General features: G+C 39.2%; 2 protein-coding genes across 17 annotated transcripts in view; one reads left to right on the forward strand and one right to left on the reverse strand.

The window, feature by feature from the left end:
• Positions 1-25,500, forward strand: part of C1H3orf20 (chromosome 1 C3orf20 homolog) — a 71,016-nt gene that overhangs the window by 20,658 nt on the left and 24,858 nt on the right. For 8 of the 12 annotated variants that reach the window (XM_071764824.1, XM_071764812.1, XM_071764870.1 and 5 more), the window contains 6 exons: positions 4,611-4,764; positions 6,531-6,759; positions 7,495-7,596; positions 9,074-9,350; positions 11,198-11,314; positions 22,905-25,154. In XM_071764824.1, the coding sequence (XP_071620925.1) occupies positions 4,611-4,764; positions 6,531-6,759; positions 7,495-7,596; positions 9,074-9,350; positions 11,198-11,314; positions 22,905-23,078 (1,053 nt within the window). In that variant the 3' untranslated portion in view covers positions 23,079-25,154. Of the gene's footprint in view, positions 1-4,610; positions 4,765-6,530; positions 6,760-7,494; positions 7,597-9,073; positions 9,351-11,197; positions 11,315-15,034; positions 15,916-17,188; positions 17,492-22,904; positions 25,155-25,500 lie in introns of those variants that run through there. The other 4 variants (XR_011730044.1, XM_071764850.1, XM_071764891.1 and 1 more) reach the window with 4 other exon arrangements.
• VEZT (vezatin, adherens junctions transmembrane protein) overlaps positions 7,953-25,500 on the reverse strand; it is an 86,898-nt gene continuing 69,350 nt past the window's right edge. For 3 of the 5 annotated variants that reach the window (XM_071764745.1, XM_071764718.1, XM_071764711.1), the window contains one exon: positions 7,953-11,533. In XM_071764745.1, the coding sequence (XP_071620846.1) occupies positions 11,428-11,533 (106 nt within the window). In that variant the 3' untranslated portion in view covers positions 7,953-11,427. Of the gene's footprint in view, positions 11,534-22,903; positions 22,974-25,500 lie in introns of those variants that run through there. The other 2 variants (XM_071764786.1, XM_071764719.1) reach the window with 1 other exon arrangement.

A 25,500-nucleotide genomic window follows, 5' to 3' on the forward strand; every position in this document is an offset into this window, starting at 1 on the left:
GCATTTTGTAACCGGGTTTCACAGTGGGTAGCTCATAGGCTTGGATGTTAGAATGTAATCAATAAAATTACTACAATGAACATCACCATCATTAGCAAAAAAACACCCAGCTTCTCACTCATACACCTTTCTGCTTATGTGGGCAAGGAAACATTGAAATGAAGGGGTATAAAAGTAGTAGATTAATGCATTAAAAATCTAACCTATTTTTCATTTGTTTGGAAACAAAAATTCAGTCTACATTTTATAAGCAAGACCTTAGCTTTTTTAAACAGCTCAGCAGTTCTTTGATTAAAGAAGATTGAGAAGCTCTTAATACCTCCTTAATAAACTGCAGTCCCTCTATAAACTAGGATGAGGAGCAATACTTTATTCCTTCTGATTCTGGAAATAGCTGGGCCACAACAATAATACAGCTACTCCTGAGTCCCTTTAAGACTGCCACCTGAAATTCTGCCAGAATGAGGCTTCCTGTACAGAAGAATGGAGAATATGAGCCACTCTCAAATAAGAACTAGGAAAGATGAAGCACCGTACAGAATCCTCTGGATATCTTTCCCAGGTGGAATTGAAAGAGTCACTGCTCTGAAGGACTATAAGGAAATAGAGATAACTGATATAACCCAAATAAGTCTTTTGACTCATTCACATCACAGCATCTTAGAGTAACAGAATGGCAGGGGCTAGAAAGGGACCACTGGATATAATGTAGTCCACCCCTGCTGATAAAGCAGATTCACCTAGAGCAGGTGCTTCCAGGTGGGTTTTGAATGTCTCCAGAGGAGATGCCACAGGCTCTCTGGGCAGCCTGTTCCAGTGCTCTGTCACCCTCAAAGTAAAGTGAGGTTTCATGTTCAGATGGAATTTCCTGTGTTTCAGTTTATGCCCTTGTTTATGCTGGGCACTGCTAGAAAGAGTCTGGCCCCGTCCTCCTGGCACCTGCCCTGTAAATACTTATAAGCATTCGTAAGATCCCCTCTCAGTCTTCTCCAGGCTAAAGAGACCCAGGTCTCTCAGCCTTCCTCATGAGAGAGATTATTCAGTCCCCTAATCACCTTCCTAACCCTCTGCTGGACTTCCATCAGTAGTTCCTTATCTTTCTAGAACTGAGGAGCCCAGAACTGGACATAGTGCTCCAGATATGGCCTCACCAGTTTAGAGTAGAGGGGGGAGGATAACCTCCCCTGACCTACTGCCCACACTTAATGCACCAGGATGCCATTAGTCTTTTTGTCCACAAGGGCACACAAGGGCTGGCAGGACTCCCAGGTCCTTCTCCCCAGAGCTGCTTTCCAGCAGGGCAACCCCTAACCTGTACTGGTCCTCCCCAAGTTCAGGACCCCACATTTGCCCTTGATGAACTTCATGAGATTTCTCTCTGCCCAACTCTCCAAACTGTCCAGGTACTGCTGAATGGCAGCACAACCTTCTGGTGTATCAGTCACTCCTCCCAGTATCATAAGCAAACTTGCTGAGGGTACATTCTGTCCCTTCATCCTGGTCATTGGTAAATATGTTGAGCAGGACAAGACCCCGTATTAACCCCTGGGGACACCACTAGCTTCAGGCCTCCAACTGGACTCCACACCACAGTTCACAACTCTCTGAGGTCTGTCATCCATCCAGTTCTCAACCCACCTCGCTGTTCACTCAAAGTGATCATCCTTGAGTAGGTGTTTAGAATGTATACAATTCCTAGTTCAGATCTCCTTTACACACAAAGCCTTCCTTGATGAGGCACTGAGGTGGAGAATTCGACTTTAAAAGGTTTTGACTTTAAATGGCAGACACAGCAAATTCCACCTGGATAAAAATACAGAAAATATATGGCAGGCAGATAAGGTCTGAGTCAGAGACAACCTGAATCTTTACTTACTCTACTAGCACAAGGATGTAAAAAACCTATGAAGTTTTAATGTAGTAAAAACCTATGAAGATGTTAGGACCAGAAGCTTTTATTGAGTCATTTTCATAGAGTCATAGAATTGGCTGGGTTGGAAGGGACCTCAGAGATCATCAAGTCCAACCCTTGATCCACTCCCGCTGCAGTTACCAGACCATGGCACTGAGTGCCACATCCAGTCTCTTTTTAAATATCTCCAGGGATGGAGAATCCACCACTTCCCTGGGCAGCCCATTCCAATGTCTGATCACCCTCTCTGTAAAGAAATTCTTTCTAATGTCCAACCTAAACCTCCCCTGGCACAACTTGAGACCGTGCCCTCTTGTCTTGTTGAAAGTCGTCTGGGAAAAGAGACCAATCCCCCCCTGGCTACAACCTCCTTTCAGGGAGTTGTAGAGAGTGATGAGGTCTCCCCTGAGCCTCTTCTTCTCCAGGCTGAACAGCCCCAGCTCCCTCAGCCTCTCTTCATAGGGTCCGTGCTGGAGTCCCTTCACCAGCCTGGTTGCCCTCCTTTGGACCTGCTCTAGGACCTCGATATCCTTCCTGAACTGAGGGGCCCAGAACTGGACACAGGACTCGAGGTGTGTAATCAAATTTTAATTTGATTATGGGTTTCTACTCTCACAAACTCCACATTGACTCATCAAGACAAACCCTAGCAGCACACATGAGAGGTATACAATATACAATACTCTACAATCATATTGTCCTTCCTTCTCCAAGCAGGACACTTGCTTAAACCCCACTGGTCCAAAAGAACCAATTACTTTGAAAGACTTTTTGAAAATGGATATGAGACATGCTCACATTAGAATATCAGCCTTAATTAGTGGTATTTTAAATACTTGTACCTGTTACTTCATTATAGAATAACTGCCAACACCAAAAATGGTATAAACTTTGAGGTAAATCAGCATTTGTCTTTTTAGTTTTCCCTTTGTTTCTTATTAATGAAAATTATCTTTCCTCTGAATTTTGACAGTGCTTCTTACTTACAGTCAGTAAGAATCTCTCAATCTTTTTCTCCTCCAAAATTCAAATGATCTCCTTAAGATCGCTGTATTTTTTTCAATTCTCAGCAATCCAAATAATTAGACACTGCACACTAAAACCTCATGAAACAACAAATGCTTAAATGCCACACAATGAAAACTGTGAATCATCATAGCAGAAGTGATGAATACTCTCTTTAAAGCAGGTTAAACATATTGGCTACTTGTCTTTCTGCAAGGGATTCATTCTAAAACTAATACCAACCCTTTGCAATCCTGTTTATATCTGCTTTCATATCAGTCTCTGCTCTCTATAAAAGTCTTCACCCCAAGAACTGTACTGCATTAGGCATGGCCATCATTATGAGGAGCTGAACAGCAAACAATGTTATCCATACCCACATAATCCATCAATCCTTTCCTGCCCCAAGTAAGCATCACGTAATCAGCCATCATTAAAACCAGGCATAATACCATTACCTGTCACTTACTAAGTTCCCTTGCATCTATAGTTTACACCAGCAGAAAATTATTTTCTTCAAAGCTGATATAATTTGGAAACTATTGGAAATTTAGAGGAGATTTGAGATCATTCTGAGAAAATTATTGATTTTTGTCTCTCTAGCACTCAATTACATTTAACCACAGAGACTTTCTATTAATTTGTTCTGAAAGGTTAAGATCTCATTTCAAGGGGCAAATCTAAAAGAGGAGTATTTTCAGGAAAGTTTCAATCGATTGTCACACTGTGGCATGGTAGAATGTGTAACATTTTCCGAGAATACAGAATGTTGGCAAGCAAACTTAAGATTTTGTTATAAAGAAATAAAAATAATTACATTAACCTCCAGTGAGTAAAATAACAAATTGCAACTAAAGAAGCAGGTATTAGTCTGATTTTGATTTATGCAAGAAAGCAACATTACCAAAGTCTGCACAGAATGAAAAATACACTTCAGTCTTAACTGGAGAGAATCCTACTGCTCTGGAGAAGAGTAACTTATCTGATATCTACTCCAATTTAAAGAATTAGGGAATCCAAAATCAATCTGCAGTATTTTGGCTGTAGCTACTTACTGGCTGAAAAAAAGGAACTTTCAAGGGGTACAATATTAAAATTGTTTATTTTTAATTTAAGTGTATTTTATTTAAGGTATGAAGTAGAGACTCTGTAGAGTTAATTTTATATTAATTTGAGGCTACAGTTGTATTTTTCAGAGGAGGCTGTCTCAGTTAATTTTTGCTTTCCGTAGTTATCAAGGCTCTTTCAAACACACTGATATATTAATTGTTGTTTGTAAAAAGTTATTACATGTATTGTGCCATTACTATGTATGTTCAGAACAAATTAAATGTGATTGGAATTTTGTGTTTTGTATAGTGCAAAATGCTGTCTTCTTTGACCACTGGAGTTTTCATGAGCCCAGCCAAGTAGACAAATGTTATCAGTATCTACTGTGCTTTTCAGCATTTATTGTTTCCTTTGTCCAGACTAGAAGAGGGCAATATTCACTACTGCAACTATTCTCCAATGATGGTTGAGCTGGCTAAAAAAGTTTGTTTTTAAATTACTCCCAGGTGTATCAATAACTTTTACTCAGAAGGTGTTTGTATCTCAAAGGCGTTTAATAGTGTATGCCATTGGCAGCACCACAGAACACCAGATGGAATCATTAAGTTCTTAACTGTGTTTTTCCATTGTTATTTTTTTAAAGCCAAAGTTGACAGAGCTGTTGATGAAAAATGAAGTTCCAGAGGCAACTGTAAGCCGCATAAATGACACCCATGCAGCCAGAGATCTGAGGAATTTGCAGAGGAAGATCCGGAGCATTGTGGGTGACTGGCTGCAGTATTATCGCACAGCCCTAGGTCAGGCATGGTCAGAAAACAGCTGGGAACGTGGTTTTATGAGCTTGTTTTGCTATCAGCAGATACCAAAGTAGATTGAATAGTCCTCTGAAAGTTGTCCCCGTGCTGATCATCAGAGAATACAGATAGCTTTGGCTTGAACACCAAACTAGAAGGCCAGTGGGTGACCTGTTACTCATATTGGTGGGCAGGTACTTGATATACTCCTCCAAAGTCTGCAAATATTTCTGTTCTGTTTCCATACAGCATGGCACTAAAATTGCCAGGCAGGTGCTGAAGCTCTACAACTGACAGCAGCAGAGGTGCTCTAGAGTGCCACAGCATTCAGTATGATCAGTCCTACAGGGACTGGGCCATTCAGTGCAGATATAGCAGCTCATGCTGGGCCAGGCTGATACTTCTGCATGGTACTGCACCGTACCAAGCCCACCAACTTGGTCAGAGATCAGTGCAGTGAGGTTCTTTCACAATACAGACATGCTCTGTGTAGATCCTTGAGATATTTTTTGAGCTGAACAGGCAGTGATTTCAGTCCTCAGTCCTGTACTGAGGAAATTACTGGGGACAACAGGACAGGTAATTCCCTGTTTTCCTGGTTGTGCAGCAGCTTCAGTTAGAATAAGACTGTGAAGATGGGGAAAGAAAGGTTTGGAAAAGAGGAGGAAAAAAATGTGTGTAGTAACTACTAACCTTTTTTGGAGGTGGCTGCCCTATATGCATTAGCAGTGAATTTAAATGAACTATCAGATACCATATCAGATACTTTGAGTTCATCTGGCGTGAAAGCCAGACCTGGGCAGAAGGCCCTGATTTCAGCCTTGAATTGAGTAAAATTGATTTATAGAGCTCATGCTGGTGCATTACATGCCATGGGAATCATGCTTGATAAATAAAAGCCTCCTTAAATAATACAAAAAATAGTTGCAATAACAGACTTTGGTTTACTGAACATGCTTCTGTTGAATTGGCACTGCCTGAATTCTGTATCTTTGCTGATTAAATTAGCAAAATATACATTCCATATATTGGAGTCCTCTCATGGGGAAGACAGATTGAGCATCACCATTTGCCTTTGAAGGATTAATTTTCCTTCTTGTACCTTGCCAATATCATTGTCAACATTGATAAGTTATTTTCCTGGATTGTAATCTACCCACCAGAAAAACCTGCCAACAACAATTAGGTATAACAATTAGCTACACCTAATTTAACAGAAGATAACTAGTTCTGGGCAGGAAAAGGGAGCTATAAAAAACTGAGGATCAGATCTGCTGCCTGAATTAAGATTTTGGCCTTAGCAGGTTGAGGGAGATGATCCTTCTCCCCTGCTTTGCACTAATGAGGCCATACCTGGTGCCCAGTGACAGGATCAGAGGCCGTGGGCACACACTGGAAAACTGGAGTTTTCCTCTGAACATCAGGAAACACTTTTTCACTGTGATAGGGAGCCTGGGGACTGGCACCAGTTGCTCAGAGAGGTTGTAGAGTCTCCTTCTTGGAGATACTCAAAAGCCATCTGGACGTGGTCCTTGGCAACTGGCTCTAGGTTGCCCTGCTAGAGCACGGGGTTTTGACCAGATAGCAGCAGAGATCCTTTCCAACCTCAACTATTCCATGATTCTGTAAGTTCAGGATTACCTTTCAGTATTATTTTTCCAGTTTGGATCATACAGCAGATGACTTACATTTATAAGCTTAAAAACCTCTTTAGTTATCAAATAAGGGCCTGCTTTGTTACTGACTTCAGCTGTGGTGGTGTATTGCAGGAATTGACCGCGTACGCCTTCAGAAAACATCTGACCTTCCCCTGCAGCCCTTAAGGAAATGCATAATTCAGTCTCCAGATGCTCTCCCAGTTACTTTGGTGTTACAGAGATCACAAAGGAAGAGGAAAGAGAACAGTCAAGCTCCCAAGTCAGAAACTCCTCTTCTAGACCAAATACAGTCAGCTCCTCTTTACAGCATGCAGAAGAAACCATATTCTTATCTTCTCAGGTGAATAAGAGAGACAAGGGGAGGAGCCAAAAAAGTACTTTTCACCCAAGTCACAAGTTGTTAAATGATTCCTTTTTGATAATTTACTTACACCACACAGTAAGAATTTACATCCTTTATCCATGAGAAGTTATCATCAGGACCTCAGAGCCTTCATAAGGAAGGTTGGGAAGGTTTGAGGAAATGCCCCTACTAGATATTAAGTACTGTTTCAGCAAATAAGATTAACTTTTTATTATTATTATCAGTCACATTTGTAGTTCTAGCATCCAAAAAACTCTGTGTGGAACAAAGCCTCCCTATAGCAGCATTTATGAAGAGCAATTATGCTCTGTGTGTCTTGCATTTGCCTGATGTTCTGCTCTTCCAAGTACCACCATCTACCAATGACAACATGTAGAAAATCCAAGAGTTTGTTTAGAATCACAGTAATGCTACTTTGTTTCACTTCTACATAAAACTATGTAAGAGAAGTCAGAGAAATGGAGGGAATATTGTTTTCAGCATCTTTCCCAGGTACTTGCCTTTTCAACTACAAGACAGTCTGTATTTAATTTCAAATTATCTGCTAGTCTCAGACAAATGTCTTTTTATTCAAAGAGGTTTTCAATATCCCTAGCAATTGTCAAAAACGAGACTTGACTCATCCATGGTACATCTTGCTAATGCAAGATGCTTGTCTTGTTTTGTATTGCCATTAAACTTTCACTTATTTACTGTTGTTTTCTCATTCAGGACTTCTGTTTCACTAAATAAGAATACCAAATCAGAGATGCTGCATTCAGCTCAGTTCAACTTAGATAAAAGAAGGAATGTACTTAATGTCATTAAATCACGGTAAGGAAATCTAAACCCAAGACTGGACAATGATGCCTTCAGTGTAAATACTGATGGTTGTAGTTTCTTAGCAGATAATTTCTTAGATATGGTTAAGCAGTTCACCTGTGCCTCAGAATTGTTACACCATTGCATAGGATTCATTGCATATGGATCAAAAGTAGTAGTAAATTTTCAGACCTCAGTAAGAAAACAAGATGACAGTATTTCTGACTGTATTTTGGTGGTTCAATGTTCAACTTCCCTTTGAGGAAAGTTTGCTTTCATTGATAGCTTTGCTTTTCATTGATACCCATAGGTGAATAGCAACATTTCAACTATGCCTGAAAATGTGTAAAATTAATGGAACAAATTACTTTTATTGGAACAATACTTTTAATTTCATACAACTAATATGTAGCTCAACTGATGAAGTACAGATACCATAAATCTCAAGTATTTCATTATTCTTCCTGGTTTGCTGGAATTGTAATCTCATTTTACATACATGTGAAGATGAAAACAAAAAATTTTGTGCCTTCTTCTGCTGTCTGTGAGATTATACAGTCTTTCTTCCCTGATCCATTTCTTCCAGACTTATTTCCTTTTTCCTTCTGGTACCTCCGGCACAATATATGCCCAGCAAACATCTAGTACAGGCCAGTGCTTCTCATATCTCTATTTTAGTGCTTTTCTCTTGGCACAGTCATTTAGGGATTGACCAAGCATCTCCAAATACAGCAACAGAAGGCTGCTGTTTCAGAAGGCCACAGGGGAGGACTTTAGAGTCTTTTGAGTTTTGTTTTGGTTTGTTTTTTTCTTTTTTTCTGGTCCAAACCTTTCATAACATTTGCTCTCACCATGAGGAAGCTGTGTTCAAAACATAACATCACCTAGAGTAGCGTGGCAGGTTCTTAATGCCAACATGATGTCTTTGCTAGAGGTGTGACAGTAGGTTCCTGGAACTTGACACTCGTAATGCCTGCTTCACAGGAACAGACAACCTCCAGAATCCCCCCAGAAATGTCAAAAGGCTTCCCAAACAAGTTAGTCTTCAGCACACTAGTGAAAGACCAATAATACCAACGCACCTAACACATACATATGAATCTAAAATAAGGATAGTACAATCATTTCTCAGAGATAAGAGGTGCCTATGAGGCCATCACATGATAAGGGAGTGGCCTTTGAAGCCTGCTCCTGGCTGCTGCCAGAGCCTGCCTGGCCAGCTCAGCTGGTTAAAGCACATCCCTCGTTCTCCTGTCAGCCTGGCTGCAGAGGCTGTGTTTTGGCAGAAGCCAGGAGATCCACAGCAATTGTGGTTGCATCAGACCTTAAGAAATACCTGAAACGTTTAGATAACCGCACGCCTCAGATAACAGAGGCAAGACCCATCATTTATAGAAATGATTTAAAATGATTCTTCAATCTGTAGTTTATTTATTTGACAGCCTGACTTGCTAACACTTCCCCCTCTATTTTCTCTTCCACGTGACAGGGACAATCCGAGGGTCATATCCCAGCTTGCTTGTCCTGCTGTGCTTCGAAGAATTATGATGGGGGAGGAAGGGAAGACATGCAGGTGTAGTAATCATCAGATTCCCTACGTGTCAGACTTGGAGTATGATTGCCTCATTAACAATCAGATGTCCTCTAAGGAGCAGGTTATAGTGGTCTGTGTCTCATCTTCACGAAAAAGCCTGGATCCTAGTGAAGACAAGATAGGGCAGCTGTATGAAAGCCAGAACAAGAACAGAAGTATGCCTTGTGCCCAGGTGGGTTTTATCAGAAAGTAGAAAGTTTCTCCAGCACATGCTTGAGATCTTTAAAGAGTCTTTTTGTAATAATTTTCTGTTTACCTGGTTGCTGAAATATCTGAAAAACTGTCTCACCAGAAGTGTCTAACTGGTACCAACTCCAAATATGTGTTCTACAGGAATATTAAAAAAATACTTCCGAAGTAAGGATAAAGTCTAGAGATGCTAGAATTTCCTAAAAAAAAAACCAAAAAAATACCCCATTTCAAAACAAATGCTGTGTCAAAACTAAATATTATTAGAATCCATATATTTGACAGTTTAAATTGCTATTGTCAACTTAGAGGAATTCCTCACATCGTTCTTTTTTTCTGAGAAAAAAAAGGGAATAACCCTGAATAATCCTTTGATGTAGAGCAAGAACCTCAAACCTTGATTAAAAATCCCTAGCACTAAGTCTTGGTGGGCTTACTAGTGTAGTAGCACAGTAGTAGGAAATCCTGAGGCTGTTGTTTGTGCATGGCTATTGTGGTACTGCAGGCCCCAGTGATTAGTAACCACAACAGTCTATTGCATCAGTTCAGAAGAAATCTGTGATTTGGTAGCAATGTGACAAAATATCTTTTTTTTGTTGTTGTTGAAACATTTTGGCTTTCAGAATTAGCACTTTCTAGCAAAGATGAATGCAAAAAATTCTAGCATGCTGCTGGAAAATTTCAAACCAGCTCATTTTCCTTACAGTATAAAGTTACTGAGTAGTGATTTAATACAACACTGTCCTCACAGTCACACAGCCAAGCTAAGGAAATGCACAGAAGGACTGGAAGTACAAGTAAGTTGAAGTGTGGAAGGGCAAAAAGAGAGGTGATTTTTAATATTTGTTTCAGTGTCCCCTGGAACATTGTCTATTCTTATAATTAACAGAAAATTTCTCCATAAAGCTAAACTAGAATTGGCAGTAGACACTCAACAGGCATTTTTATCATCTTGACATAGTGTGCACAACAGTAAACAGTGGTGACTGCTGTATTCACAATTTCCCACTTCTTACTAGACATTAGTGCAGCTGCATTGAAATAGAAGTGCTCAGAGGATATGAGTCTGCCTTATACAGCTTCAATACCAATTCAGGCATTTACATTTCTTCTTTCACTATGTCTCATTTATCCATTCCTTGAGGAACTGGTCACACAGCAACTATAATTTCTGATTTGCATTTGAAAAGCTAGCAAAGAAGAGCTCAAATTCTGGACCTCATGAAGTCTTTGGGAAAACTCCCATGCATTTTAGCACCAGCAGGATTTTTAGTCCAATGGCAGAGGCTAAAGTTGAATTAGAAATCTACATTTTATATAAAGAGGAATAAAGGTGTTTTCAGTTCTAATTTTTCGTATTATTTTTTCCTCCTGGAAGCCTGACTTGAAAACCTGTTTGGGAAATTTGTTCAACAAAGGCTTGCATGTTGCCTCCTTGTCTCACAGTTTGGTCCTGTATTTGGCCCCTGTCCACTAATGGCAGGAGCACAACACTTTTGGAAGCCAAGATTCCAGATTATGACAAATCCATCAGAAGGTTGCACAGTGATTAGCTACCACCCCTGTTCTCACAACTGTAAAGTGTAGCTTTATAAATCAGGGAAGCTGTTTCTTTTAAGAAGAGAAAAATACATCCAGAAAGAGAAATTGGGAAATTTAGAAGCCTCTGTCATCAGACTGACAGCGTGAAGACCCATCCCTACCTGGTCTGAAAGAGAAAGATAATTAGAGTTCATGAAGCCATGTTTGGAAAGAATGTTACAAGCTTAATTGGTCATGCAAAATTTACCACCTACTTAATTAGATAACTGTGCTTCCCTTTCGCTTCAGGGTTGTCAGGATTCCTTTCGCCTCCTCAAATACAACATCACTTCTGCAGATGCACTGACAGATCGCAAGGGTTCCTTACTGAAAAGGAGACATAACGTAGCTCCTGGCATGTTTTTGGTATGTTAAAACAATTACACTCCATTATTTAACTTTTGATGTGGTCTGGTTACAAGTGAGTGACTTTGGGATCGACGTGTCATTAATATTTGGGCCATCAGGAGAGCAGAACATTAATCTTCGTTCTTCAGAAGTACCAACTGTTGTCCCAGCAGCCCCAACTCTTCTGTATCTATTAGCAGTTCAGGGTTTACAATGCTAGGGTCATTCTCATTCCACCTGTAAAAAGCAAGAAGCACATGCTAATTTTTACAGCATTAGGAAAGGAATATGATTTGGACTTTGTAGGTTAGATCTAGCCATCTGTATACCCTTAACCCCATTTCTGCTTCATCTGTGGCAAAAAATCTTGAAGCACATCACACAACAACATCACAGAATCACAGATTCATCTAGGTTGGAAAGGACCTCTGAGATCATCAAGTCCAGTCCTTAATCCACTACTGTGGTTACTAGACCATGGCACTAAGTGCACATCAGTCTCTCCTTAAAAACCTCCAGGGTTTTTGAGAATCCACCTCCTCCCTGGGTAGCCCATTCCAATGTCTGATCACCCTCTCTGTAAAGAATTTTTTCCTAATATCTAATCTAAACCTCCCCTGAGAGAGCTTAAGTCCATGCCCTCATGTCTTACTGGTAGCTACCTGGGAGAAGACACCCACCTCCACAACATGGTTCAGTCTTTAAAAAAAAATAAAAAGACTCCCAACATTCTAGGAAGTACTCTTCTCAAATCAGGAAGAAGTCTAAGATGAAACATGAACTGAAGTTAAAGTACTTGTGTAGTTTTCATATGTAATCTGTAAATATTAGGATTTCCTGTAAGAGATTAATTCATAGGTGATTTATTCTGTTGCAGTTTTGCATGCAAAGCATACTTGCATGTTTTGGAATACATTATTGTAATACTGTGAAGAGAGGATTTTCCAGGTGTTGTTCACCTGTGTTGACAAGATGTTCACTTCTGTTGCAAGCTGGTATTAGGCTAAGAATATGCAATCTCACCTTGCATCACACAGAATTGCATTATAATTGGATTTTAATAATCCTCACATCATTCTGTAAACACCATCAAAAGCACCGTTTTGTTTGGTTATTTTAATTACTTTCTCCTGAAGTAAAGAAGGAGGAGAGAGCTCCCACTAATTATTGTTTGATTGTTCTTTTTCTACTTCTTAATAACAGTGAGGAACAAGTACTGCTTCCTGTGTTCCCTCTGTACAGTTTTAGTAGTGGCCATGGCATTAAAACAGAGGACCTTTCAAATACTGTCTCACCTAAGCTACTATAAAATTAAAGGCATATCTGTCAGTTAGGAACGAGCCATTCCTGCAGAAAAAGTACTTCTCTACGTGCCAGCTACCTGTGATCAACCTCTCTGTCCACTGGGTGACACCAGCAGCCTGACATTGCTTAGCTGCTGTACTACCCACACAACACAAGTCTGAAGAATAAATTGTTAACCACACAGCTTCTGCTTTCCTGGTAAAATTAACATTTTCTTTCCTCTCTGGTGGCAAAGTGATATAAGTAAACCAATCAAGTAAAATGCAGAAAACCCTAAATTTTTTCCAAGCCTTCTACATGTCCTTTACAAATCTAAGGAGACAAAGTGGGAAAATACTGTGTAAAATACAGAGTGAACTGAGAGCATGTTGTAGAAAATTTGGAGATGGCACAGTTTAGTATGAATGACCCACAATCAATGAAAATTATTGTTAACAGCTCTGAGAAACTCAGGCAACTAACACAGAGGTGCAGGTTGATTCTGTTTCATGTCACCTTTTTGTGTTCCCATGTGGAAATCATTTATTATTTTTAAAAGAAAATCAGGTTAAGAAGTAGTGCTTTGTGTTTTATGAACTGATTAATTCTTAGAACAGATTATAAACTACTTCTGATTTAAAAGCAATTTAAGGACATTCTATGGTACACGTGCAGCTTTTTTTGTTTGTTTGTTTGTTTGTTTGTTTTGGAGTTGTTGTTTTTTTTTTTCCTCTCCTTGTATTTCACTGTTACAAAGATCAGCCAACAGAGCAAGCTCAGTTTTAGACAATACCTAGATAAAAGACAGACAGGCACAAAAGATGCATGAGTAAAACTTGAAATCTAGTTAGCCTGTCAGCATGGTCTTAATTACTGGTTTTAAAAGCTGAACAGTAAAGCTCAGGTGGCTAGTTCTTTTGCTTGAACAAGAAACTAACCATTGTGTGAGGAAGAATGGAGTGTGTTTTTAGAAGGAATTTGTTAATAGTCCTTTCTATCAGTCCTTCTAATGTCTCTCAGCTGACATAATCAGCCAGCACAAACAAAAAGTCCCAAAGGTATAAGCCTACTTCACTTATTACAGCCACCACAACTTTTCAAATGACACAGAGGATGTGATACAGATGGAGCCTTCTTTGCCATTTCCAAAGAGGTATTCAGCTGTCACCATGCTCAGACAGAGTGGTTTAATTTACCAGCAGAAGCAGTAGCAATTGATAACAGTTTCACGGGCCTGGCTTTGAAAGGCAAGACTTGACCAAAGCAAAGCTGCCAAAGGTAGCAGCTCCAGCTCTCCTTGTGTTATCTGCATACAATGGTGACTTGTAAAGAGCAAGAGAAAGAGAAGCTGTCAAATGCAACTCTACCAGGAGTCACAAATTGGAGAGAGTCACAGCATTTTATGTAGTCATTTCCAGAGCAGCTCAAAAGAAAAACAATAAATAGTATTCAGAAGTTCTGAAACCTGAAATAGACTGTATTTTTTTACTCTTGGACAGCAGCATGACCTTTGCTGAAGAACTGGGATTGGCCTGATTGCAGATTGAAGTCATAGTCATTAAGAATGAAGTCACTACATTTCTTGTAGATTGAAACTCATTTTTTCATAGTTTTGAAAAACTGGTCATGTGTCAGAGATGACAAAATTCCAGGTCAGACTTCACTTGATTTTCTGTACCGGTTAAAGCAGATCACAGAGAGCTCCACAAGGATCATACATTACTGTGTAATTATCAGTTGGATATATGAAATTCACTGTCAGTAAGTGCAGAGTAATTTACATGGGGAAGAGAATCATGTTTATTTGTACAGATGCAAAGATGGACACACCACCTCTCAACACTGAGGTAAGAGAGCTAAAATTTGTTTACTGGCATAACCCTGAATACTTCTGATCAGTGCTCTACAACAGTCATAATGCAAGCAGACTGTTAGTTAAAGAGTAAATAATTCTTGATATTCTGGTACACAGCATGTGCCTGTCATCACCACATCTCAAAAAAGGATATAGTGTGGAATGGCTGTTCATGTAAGGAAGGACTGAGTAAGGTAGCTCACAAAAGAGATTGAGGTTATGAGAAAGCTTTATACAGCAAAATTACTGTGGCAAAGGAGTAAGAAATTATTATTCATTGTTTCTTAAAACACAGGAATGATCAGGCATCAATAAATAGATAAGTAGCAAATTTAAAACAAAAGGAAGTGCTTTCTCTCACAGCACATCATTAAATTGTGGAACTCTTTGCCACAGGATGTTGTGGAGGCCAGAAGCCTAAGTGTATTCAAAATGAAATTAGATACATTCCTGAAAGTTAGCTTCATTGGCAGCTATCAAACATTGGGGCCCAGACAAAGCTTTGGTTGAGGAAATCCCTGAATTGTTGACTGCTTATGGCTACTGTGGATCAAAAAGAATAGGATTTTCTTATAAATGCTCTTCCACTTTTCTTCCAGCTCCCAGTCACTCACAGGGACAGGATACTGGATGGTTAGATGAGCTTTAGGTATAATCCTACACATCTGCTTTTACACCAGGATGTGCAAGGTTGTTACTTTGATTCGGGTTAAACTTTAATAAAAGGATTAGGGGGCAAAAATGCAGAGTTCATGAGAAGAAGATTCTTTGTGTCTGAAATCATCCTAATCTAAATATATCAAACATTTTTGTATGTATCTTTAATTTGCAAAGCTTCACTAAAGCAAAATTAACGTTCCCATGAAGGGTAGGTCTTTTGCACACTGTGTAAAAGTAAATTAAAAATTTCCTTAATTTTCCATGCTTTCTTCTTGAGACAGATAAGTAATTTCCTCTGGTCCTTGGGAATTTCCTTAGATGATCAGGAAAAAAACTTCAAAATGAAGTACAATTGTCCTCTGTGTCTGATGAATCAAAAGACTAACCTTAGTCCACTTAGCAGGACAGGGTCCATCCTTAATTTCCTATTTCAAAAAAATGTTGTTCAGCTAAATAAATACAAGTGACTTTGAGAGAAGGAATTCGTGGCTTCAAAGAAAAAGAGTTAAGTTCAAGCTTTAATGAATGTATTAATCAAAAAGGAAATGTTGCATGATATTAAACATTTGCTTTTAGACAGCTTTCTATAGAGACTTTCAGATGCCTCAAGGAAATGCTTTTACAGAAGCATTACAGTAATGCAGTTGCTCCCAGGGGCAGTTGCTTCTCTCTGATCATGGCATGTACTTCCTGCCATATGGTCAATCCCCCTCTCTCCCCCTGCCCCCCATCTAAAGATCTTCAGCCAGAATTTAATAGCTGTGCCTTCAAAATGTTAGGGAGTTGTGTGTTTGAGGAGCAAGAGGCAGAAGGGAACCAAAGGTTTTTCTTTTTTTTTTTTTTTTTTTTTTTTGCAAGGAGTGGCTTTTCAAAAGCATTGTTTGTGCTAAGTTAAAAAAACCCAACCACCGGACACCAAACACCAAACATTCCTGCTGTTTTCTTTCCCATAGGATTTTCATTCCTCTTTTTTCCTGGAGTAGATGCCTTTTCTGTGTAGTTTACAAATTTATAATCATAGGTTATTTGTGAAGAAATGTGCTATGATAACAAACACAAGAACCTAAGAATAACAAAGCATGGTGTGCTGTGCTTACATACATACAGGCACGCAAAGGCTCACTGTGGCTCCAGTCTAAGAGTGAACTGAAGCCAATATATTTGCTTTCATCCATCAGTGCTGTACTACATGGAATGATAGTTAAATACCCTGAGAGCTAACTGAGGGAAACTGGCATTGACTTATTATATTTCTACTTTTATAATTATCTCTGGATGTGAATACCAGAGCCGTAGCAGCACGACTCTTGAAAGTTTGCATTTTCCAGTTTCTGAAGCCTGTCAGGCTGACAGTGTGATGCAAGGGAGAAGATTGGGCAACCTGAGGTCCAAACCAGATCCATGTGTCTAGAAAGGTGTTCCTGCCCTTGAAGACTGCAACATAAGCTGTGAAAGTTACTTTCCCATAGCTTTTATTTGCAGTGTGGCCACATGGCATCAGCTTTAGATGTCAGTCCATTGGTCTGGATTCTCTGTTTCTTTCGACAATAAGAAAGGCAACTGGCCTCTCCAGCAAGCAGCAGAGTGTCTGGTTTGTACCATTGGTGAAAACACAGAGGTCCCTCAAATGACTGAGGAAGCTAGAAGAGGAAAAATAAAAAGAAAACAAAGCAGGAAGGGGAAAAAATTTGCCCTCAGTAACACCAGCTGCATTTTCCAGTAGTGGTGAAATTCATACACACCTATAAACAGACATCTGTGGAGAAATCTGCCATCCAAGCTGAGATGCAAGGCCTAGATGAAGGGCAGAAGAATCCGTATTTTTTTCCTCCAAAGATGTGAATATGCACAAGACTTCAGAAAAGGCCTGACCTTAACTTAGACCAAACTCCCCCCTCCCCAGGCAGCATTCTAGTATGCAGGTTTGAGATGGGAAATGTAATAAAGATTTCATTAAATCCACTAGTGACATTTTTATTGCCATCCCACATGACAACAGGTTGAAAATACTGCGACAGCGTAGCAATAATGAATCTGAGTATGAGAAGCTTCACAGATGAGGTTTTCATGATTCTTCTCCCTTGAAAAAATAGAGTATTGACCTGAAAAGATGAAAAAGATGAAGGAAAATCACACCAATTTCATTCCAGATGATCCCAAGATCCAAACCTTTTGAAGGGAAGGATGCTATGCCAACTTCTTGAGTGCATTCATTATGATAAAGGCTGAACACTTCAAGCTGATTCTGCAGCTTATCAAAAGCGTGGAAGAATTTTGTGCTATATCAGACCATTCAGTGAGTTTGGACTTCTCTGGATTCAAGAGCTGAATGAGAGTCTTCTGGGAACATCATTAAAAATTTATTCTGCTATTTGAATAAATTAATTAGAATTACAGTGGTTTTAGTAATTTTTCTCCAGTAAAAATGCTGCTTATGAAATGAGCCTAGGATGTAGAATACTCTATTTATACACAGAGCCTAACGATACACCCACCAACTGTACAGTTTTCTGTTTCACAAAAGCTGTTCAGGAAAGGCCATAGTCAGGAACTGACAGGGTAAATCAGTCTCTGTGCTTCTTCTGCTGTTGATGTCTTTAACTGACTCAGAACACCGAATTGCTTATAGTGTGGTAATGATGTACTTGTTTGCTTATTAACAATTACATTATTCATTATCTCATTCCAAATCATTCAGCCATGCAAAAAATAACAGTTTTTGGTTACTGTCATCCTACTGAACATGCAACTTTTGTTTTCAGTTAGTCTTTTAGTTAGGCAGACCTCCCACAATTTCAGTCCTTCATTTCTTTTGTAGTCGAGAAACAGCCTCAAGGAGCCACCTACCCTTGCCATTTTCACTAGTACAAAATCAACTACATCAGTGCTATCACTGACACAAGAGGTGGTACAGTCCTGGCAGAGCTTGAGACATCTACAAAACATACCTTTAGCCCTGAGTCAGTTTTGTAGAGTCTTTCACAACCCCTGAAGAGAAACAAGCAGTTCCACAGAGTAATTAAACTCCTTCCAGTGTATGATGGAAGTGGGTCACATGAATCACATGCTGGAAATGCCTGTTTCTCTCACGTGGGATTCAGCTGTAGATGAAGTGAATTCCACTCTTTCTGCTTAACCTATTCATAAAGACACAGTGACAGAAGCCACAATATCCTTCCAAAAATATTTCTGAATGCTTTATACTCATATTACTTGACAGCTTTTCCTATTTAATTTTTCTTCCTCTGCTTAAAGTCCATTATTTCTTGCTCTGTTTATCACAGACATAGAAACCAGATGGTTATCTTTCTTTTCCTTAGCATGTCAGATTTCTATGTCCTTTCTGTCCCATAACTATACTCCCACACTCAGTCTTCACGACTGGATACTAAACAAGCACAAGTTATGCAATATTTCTTTATAGGTTGTATTTTTTGGAGCTCTGCTCATTCCCCTTGCTCTCCTGATGATTTTCACTTGGTGATATGCGTTTGGCCACTCCAGCACTGCTGAGCTTAGATGTTATACTTTCACAAGTTAGATTCCTATTTGCACACCCTACAATGATTAAAAGTTGCATTTCATCACCAGCACAAGTAATCTATAACATCAAAGTGACAGCTCAACCGTCTTACTTTAACCTGACCAGCCCAAGAAGGGTGACATTACCAAATCCAAACAGATGACAAATCCTTCATTAAATGTGTTTCAACTCTGGAGATTAAATTGAAATGAACTTCAGCTTGAGCAAATCTTTTTTACTTCAACATCTGAATGCACGTGCACATACACACATGAATTTGTTAAGTCGCCTCTCTAAGGAACATCTTAAATCAACAGAATTATTTCTAGAATATGAACATGTGAAGTTTGTTAACCTGCATGAAATATTCCTAGACAGAAAGAAGGAAATGAACCTTGAGAATGACCGTCCCAGTCAAAAAAACCAGAAAGAGAACTTGAAGACAACCCCACTTTACTCCTTCAGTCAGCTAGAAAGATGCAGAAGGGCATATAAGGGGAAAAATATGGGTTGAACTCCCAAAACCCCCATGGATTGCTTAATGTCTGTGTTTAGTATCTAAAAGTTCCCCTTCTCCCAAAGGTTAAAAGAAATTAGGACAGAGATATTTATGCTTATAAAACCAACCTACTGTTGCCAATAATAAAACATTATTTATTTATTTATTTATTTTCAGTGTTCTGACATATTACTGCTCTGCAGTTCAGAATTTTATTAGGATTAAAGTTCATCTTTGACCTTTCACCTTTTTATGTGGAAGAATTAGTCAGGGAGAAAAAGCATTCCTCTTTGCCCTGGCTTGCTTATTATGACTCCCTGAAGAATTTCAGTCTGAGGCCATTTGCCAGAACTATGTTTAGCTCTGAGAGGAGGAAGAACCTTCCCTCACTCCAAAATGCCACCAGCCAAATTTACCTCTTGGCTTTCACTGAAGACTTGGGTCTTAAAACACTCTGGATTAAGTTTACCCCAGTAGGAGTAAAAGTGCTTTGCTATCCCAATTTATATCTATTGAAAAAAGCTGACCTTCAGAGCTGCTTGCAAGAGAACCTTTTTATTTTATAAATTCCCAGTGCTTTAGGAAGGAACCAAACCAGAAAGATATTCTGTAGAGGAAAAAATTCTTACTCATGCCAGCCTGTCAAAGTCACATGCTACAGAAGGCCGTAATGAGAGTCACAGATATTTGGAAAACAGTGGAAAACATTGGTAATATTTACATAGTATGCAAGTAAAACAAAGCTTCAAGCAGACTTGAATTTTACGCTTGAAGGCACAAATTGATTGCTTGTGGTGGAAGGAATAATGAAATTCCTCCATGTCATAACATTACAGAATCAACCAGGTGAATGGTAATGGAAAGGCTACACTCCCCTGAGAGCAGGAGTGGTTGCCAGAGGCAGCCTTCTTGTTTATATCCATTTAGAAATGTTTCAATGTATTGTGTATTAATGCATCGGATCATCTTTGGAATAGATTTATCCACCCTTTCTATCAGCCTCTTCATTTTGTACAACTACAGAACATGTATGTATGAGAGAAGAGCAGTGTTATTTTCAGAGCATTCTGTAGGCAGCCCTGCAGTGGCAAAAAGTTCCATCCCAATCTGCTTGTTACAGTTTTCATCATTAGCCACAAGGAAACAGTCAGGTCTCTAAACAAAAGCAGCAAACTGGTATTTACAACTACCACAACATTTGGGCAGTAACACAATACCAGTGGTTAAACAAAGCCAACGTGAGGAGGGTGTTGTGTGCTGCTTCCTCATCAACGTGGCAATAAAAGGCACATAGGTTGGAAAACACAGCATGCAGGGACTTGCAGCAGCAAGAGGAAACTAAATCAGATTACCTGTGTGGAGAACTCAAAGGCTAGAACACACCAGCAAGTGGTGGCAAAACCAAAACGTGAATTCCTGGCACATGGAGCAGAGGCAGTAAGATGGGCCGTAGGTGGCTGGAGATTTCTTCTTTTTTTCTCTGTGCTCCTGCAAGGAAAGAACATGCAGAATTGCAGGAGAATGGTAGAGATAAGAGAGGAGAAATGTGAGATATGTCAGATCAGAAGGAGCTGTGTAATGAGAAATATGATGGCGAAGGGAAGACCAGTTATGGGAAGCAAGATGAGGCACTGGTTATGAAAAAAAGCAAGGAACAGGGAAAGAAACTTAGGTACAAGTAAAGCATGAGGAAGAAGCTGAAAAAAGCATAGGGAAATCAAGAGAGTCAGGAAAGCCAGAATGAAGGAATGTAGAGTTTGCCTTCAGGGGAAACAAGCAGACACAAAAGGGTAAGTAGAGCCAGAGAATCAGGAGCTGAGGCCAAATGTTACTGCCATTCCCAAGTGCTGACATTCACTCAAAACTGTACCCCAAGGAAAGCTTACAGGATTCCCTTTGTTAGGATGCTGACACTGCTCACAACATTAGATTTAAGCAAGGGAATGGAAAAATGAGGACCTGTGTTGTAGTGTAACTTATTAAACTGTTCAGTGCTTCCAAATCTCCACTGCTGTGAGTGCTCCTCTCACACTCAGATGAGGAGAGCTCTTCACAGTAATGAGACAAGGTTTTGACTGAAAGAAAAATGTTTCAGAGTTGAGTAAAACAGTGCTCATCATCATAAGAACTGTTGCCTATAGAGCTACACAATGTCTGATATAAAATGTTTTTTCCCCTCTCAGTTACCCACAAGCAAAAGCAGTGTTTGATGTCATATTTATTACTGGTTACATTACAGATGAATACACATTGGTGTGAGCTGAGTGGTCCTCTGAATTTCCTTCTGGTGAATATATTAATTTTTACTTGAATATGCATTACCCTGAAGTATTCAGAGAGTCTTGACTTGGAGTCCTGCATATTGAGAGCTTTCATGAAATAAGCCAAATATTCCCAGTTGTCTAACATCTGCTTAAATTATTCTTATAGTTTTAAATTCAATTAAGAAAATCTTCACCTAAAGAAAGGCTTCTTCAGAGAGACCATCATGTCAGCATCATGTCAGGGAGTCTGGCCTGACTCTTCACTGTATCTTTACTGACAGAGAAAAGGCTGATGCTATCACTATCTTCTTTTTTATTTTTATAATTTCAACTGAATTTTATTCAAGCCCAAATTCTGAGATTATCCGTGTGTTATAGCTGTGTGGAATCATCTTTGCAACATTTTGAAAAATATTTCTCTTTTCTTGAAAAAGCTCTGATAATGTTGAGTCTGGGAGCATTAAAAACAGAAGGCTCAACCCAACAGACTTAACAAAAATGAAGACAAATACCTGAAAAAATCCTTTCAGTTCTTGAGATCTTACTGCTACAATGCACATCATTAATCTGACTTATTTAACAATTCTAAACTCTAGCACAAAAACTTGCCAAGATTTTGGATCTGTTTTGTTTAGGATGTCATGGTAAGATAGTCATCTACAAATGTCAGCTTTGGGAAATAGGCAAATCATTGAGACATCATGAAATAGACTTCAGAATCAAAAGAAAGTTGAAAACTGGGGAAATAAGAGCTGGGAAATGTTTCTGGATATTTCTCAACAGCTCTGAATTAGCTTTAGGCTCCTGGTTTACTTTTCCAGGGAAATAATATTGCTAGTGTTTCAGATGTTGCCCACATTTTGAATCCTTATGGCTTTTAACATCAGGCCTAGTTAATTCCTGTAGGTTTAACATCATTTGTCAAATGACCTTAGTTACCTTTCTTCTGTAGAAAGCTGTTTCTAGTGAGATACAGTATTTAAACAGGAAAGTGTATTTCTACCTATAAAATTTTAGAAGTAGGATAATGTACTCTCCTCCTTCTTACTAAAAAACAAAGTAATCAAAGAAAAATATTTAGTTAACATATGCAAAAGAAAAAAAAATAAACAAAAAGCTGTTGTTTTTCTTTTTCCTATGCCTAACATACTTATATGTGTTCCTCTACAAATATGTCATGTTATGCCTTACCTAAACTGAAATATTCTCTGTGTGGATAGTGGTGGGTTTTGGTAGTCCATGAAGCAGTATGCAAAATACTGTTTTACACACTCCTGTGTGCTGTGGTTTGAAATCTTGGAGGGATTAGAAAAATATGAGGCATGAGGTTTTTGTTTGTTTGTTTGTTTCCTTAAATGAAATAAAATGTTTTATGTAGCAAAGTCATAAAGGGTGAAAGCTGCAAGCCATAATAAATGTGTAAGTCAAGATGCCTAACAACCTTCTTTGTTTCTCAACCTATCATCTTCATTTAGAGTTGCTGTTGCCAATTCTGCAGGTTTTTTTGTTCTCTTCTTTGGCAGATGTACATTCAAGGAAAGCTTGTCTTTGCCAACTATATTTTCAATGGGTACAGCAAGTCAACTGAAGACCTTCAAAAACAAATAGCAAAGACAAGGAGTGATTATCGCATGGGGTACCATCTTCCAAGGGATTTCAAGTTCAGGTATTTTACTTTCCATCATCGTGTTTTTTAATCACTTTATTCTGATACCTTTGGCTTCTTTGCTCAGTTACATAACTACAAAGCACAGCAACTCAGAGCAGCAAGTACAGCAATCTCAATATCAAAGCGTTTGCACTTTTTTGGTGTGTTTACAAGTTCTTCATCTTGTATATTGCTTCCTGTCCCAGTTCAGCAGTTCCTGTCCCAAACTGCTGAGTTACAGAACTGTTTGGAGCTGGTCCTGCCAATTATTGACAATATGGAAAGTTAGAAAACAGAGGTGAAGGTCCTGGACACACCCCTCATTTTTTTGTGTGTGTGTCCAACTACAACTTACTTGTTTTATGGCCTATTGCCTGTTATATTTACATTTTGTCAGTATACATTAAAAAAATTAATTGCAGTTAAAGGACCAATTACTTTAGTCAGGTGTCTTCTGGCAACAAACTTCTTCCTTTAATTAACAGTTGCAGGGAAGTTTTAGAAGTGTAACCTGGAGAATAGCAGCAGATGGTCAAATATTTCCCAGCTGCATACTGAGCACACAGCTGAAGAAGGGAATATTCCCAGGAGCTAAAGCAGATGCTGCAATAGTTAGATTTCTTGGAGTAGTTTCCAAAGCAGAAACAAAGGCAGAAAAGGCAAATAATAGCAACTTCTGCAATGCATTTACTACATAGCTTTTGGGAACCGTGTAATTTGTAATTTAGTTGTGCTGCAAACCCGTAATCAAAGCAGAACTTCAGAGTGCCTGTAGGAATGCAAAGGATACAGCATTTCACTACTCACTTAACCAGTACATCTTGCAGGGTGTGAGGATGCTGGTCTATTAAGCTACTTCTAATAGCTGAGAAGCAGCTGACAGCAGTAATAGCAAAGAAAACACAAGACAGCCCAAAATTCAGTCTTTTGCTGAGCTGCTCTTAGCTAGCCTTGAGAGGTCATGAAAAGTCCATTCATTTCTTGTATTTCTTTGTAGCTTAGTGAAACAATGTATTTCATTTATACTGAACAACAGCATAAAACAGCAAGTTACAGTTGTAGTCCATTCCTCTCTGAAGGAAGCTTGTCACTTCAGCTGTGTACACAAACCAATTACCATACTAGTAGAAGACTCAGGAATTCAGTGTGACAGGTAATTAGCAGTAACATTTTCAGCTGCATTAATCACTGGCCTACTGTGCTTTCCCTGTGATTCTGTGAAAAACTTGCTTGATTGCAGTCAGGACAGATTAGCTTTAGGCTAGGTGATTTTGCAATGCTTCTCTGAGTGACTGGAAAGGCTGCACTGGCCTGTGAAATTCCCTGAGATGGTTCTTTAAAATTTTCCTAAATATTTCCCACCATGACATCATCCCTAAATGCAACCTTAAAAGCAAATGTATGCAGTCACACTGATGAGCATAACCTAAATCTAAATCTAACTGATGTCACATGTGTTCAGAGCCAGCATGGTTAATTCTACATGTGTGTTCCTGCTCCTTGCTACTACAGCACTATGACAAGAAATCCTTAAATGCTACCACTGGGACATTCCACAGGGTTTTTCCATGTACATGAGCAGGTGCAATTTGGGTCACAAAAACAGTCTTAGCAAATGTGATGAGGAGCCTGAGAGAAAACCAAGACTAGGTGACATAGCTATTTCCATATTCACTACTATAATTATATAGGTATTACTAAAAATGTGACTAATTTTTTACTTAAGTAGGCATCTAATTAGAGATGAAACTATAAGTTGTCCAAGATGGGATGCTCCTGTTATTTTCCTTTTTGCAAGCTGATCTCCCAAACTCTAATACTGCCAAATACTCAACACATAGGTTCATGTGCTTGTCCTGTTCACTTTCATTAAGTCAATATCTTGGGTCTGCTGTAATGTTTAACCTTTCAACTGTTTCCTGAGCCATACCACACCATGGAACAGATACACTTGAGAATATAGCTGTAGGTTAAGGAAGATCCTGCACTGATGCAGGAACAGATACACTTGAGAATATAGCTGTAGGTTAAGGAAGCTCCTGCACTGATGCCAAAGGGATTAGCATCAGTGAAATGCTGAAAATCTTGCTGCCTACTGGGAAAATAAAAGAAACGCTATTGTTTCTTTGTGTGTTCATGGCCTGATTTCTTGGGACACAGCATTTTCTTGTTTGTAAATCAGCTGTTTCTGTGATGGAAATAGAGCAAGCAGGTTTTACTCTGCGTTCGGTTTTCCCACTTCATCAACCTGGAAGATGAGCAAGCATAGAGACAGCATAGAGATCTGACCAACTGAAGTTGAAGTGCCCTTAGGTTGCTTTTCCAAATGTCTCCTCAAAACATGCTTCACTCAGCAAGATTGCTGTAGAGAGTTGTAGTCAGTGGGATGGAGTCTAGTTGGAAATCTGTTTCCAGGGAAGGCCCTCAAGGGTCAGTACTGGGACCAGGACTATTCAATATATTTATTGATG

Source organism: Heliangelus exortis, chromosome 1 (genome assembly GCF_036169615.1).
Source record: "Heliangelus exortis chromosome 1, bHelExo1.hap1, whole genome shotgun sequence".
NCBI lineage: Eukaryota > Metazoa > Chordata > Aves > Apodiformes > Trochilidae > Heliangelus > Heliangelus exortis.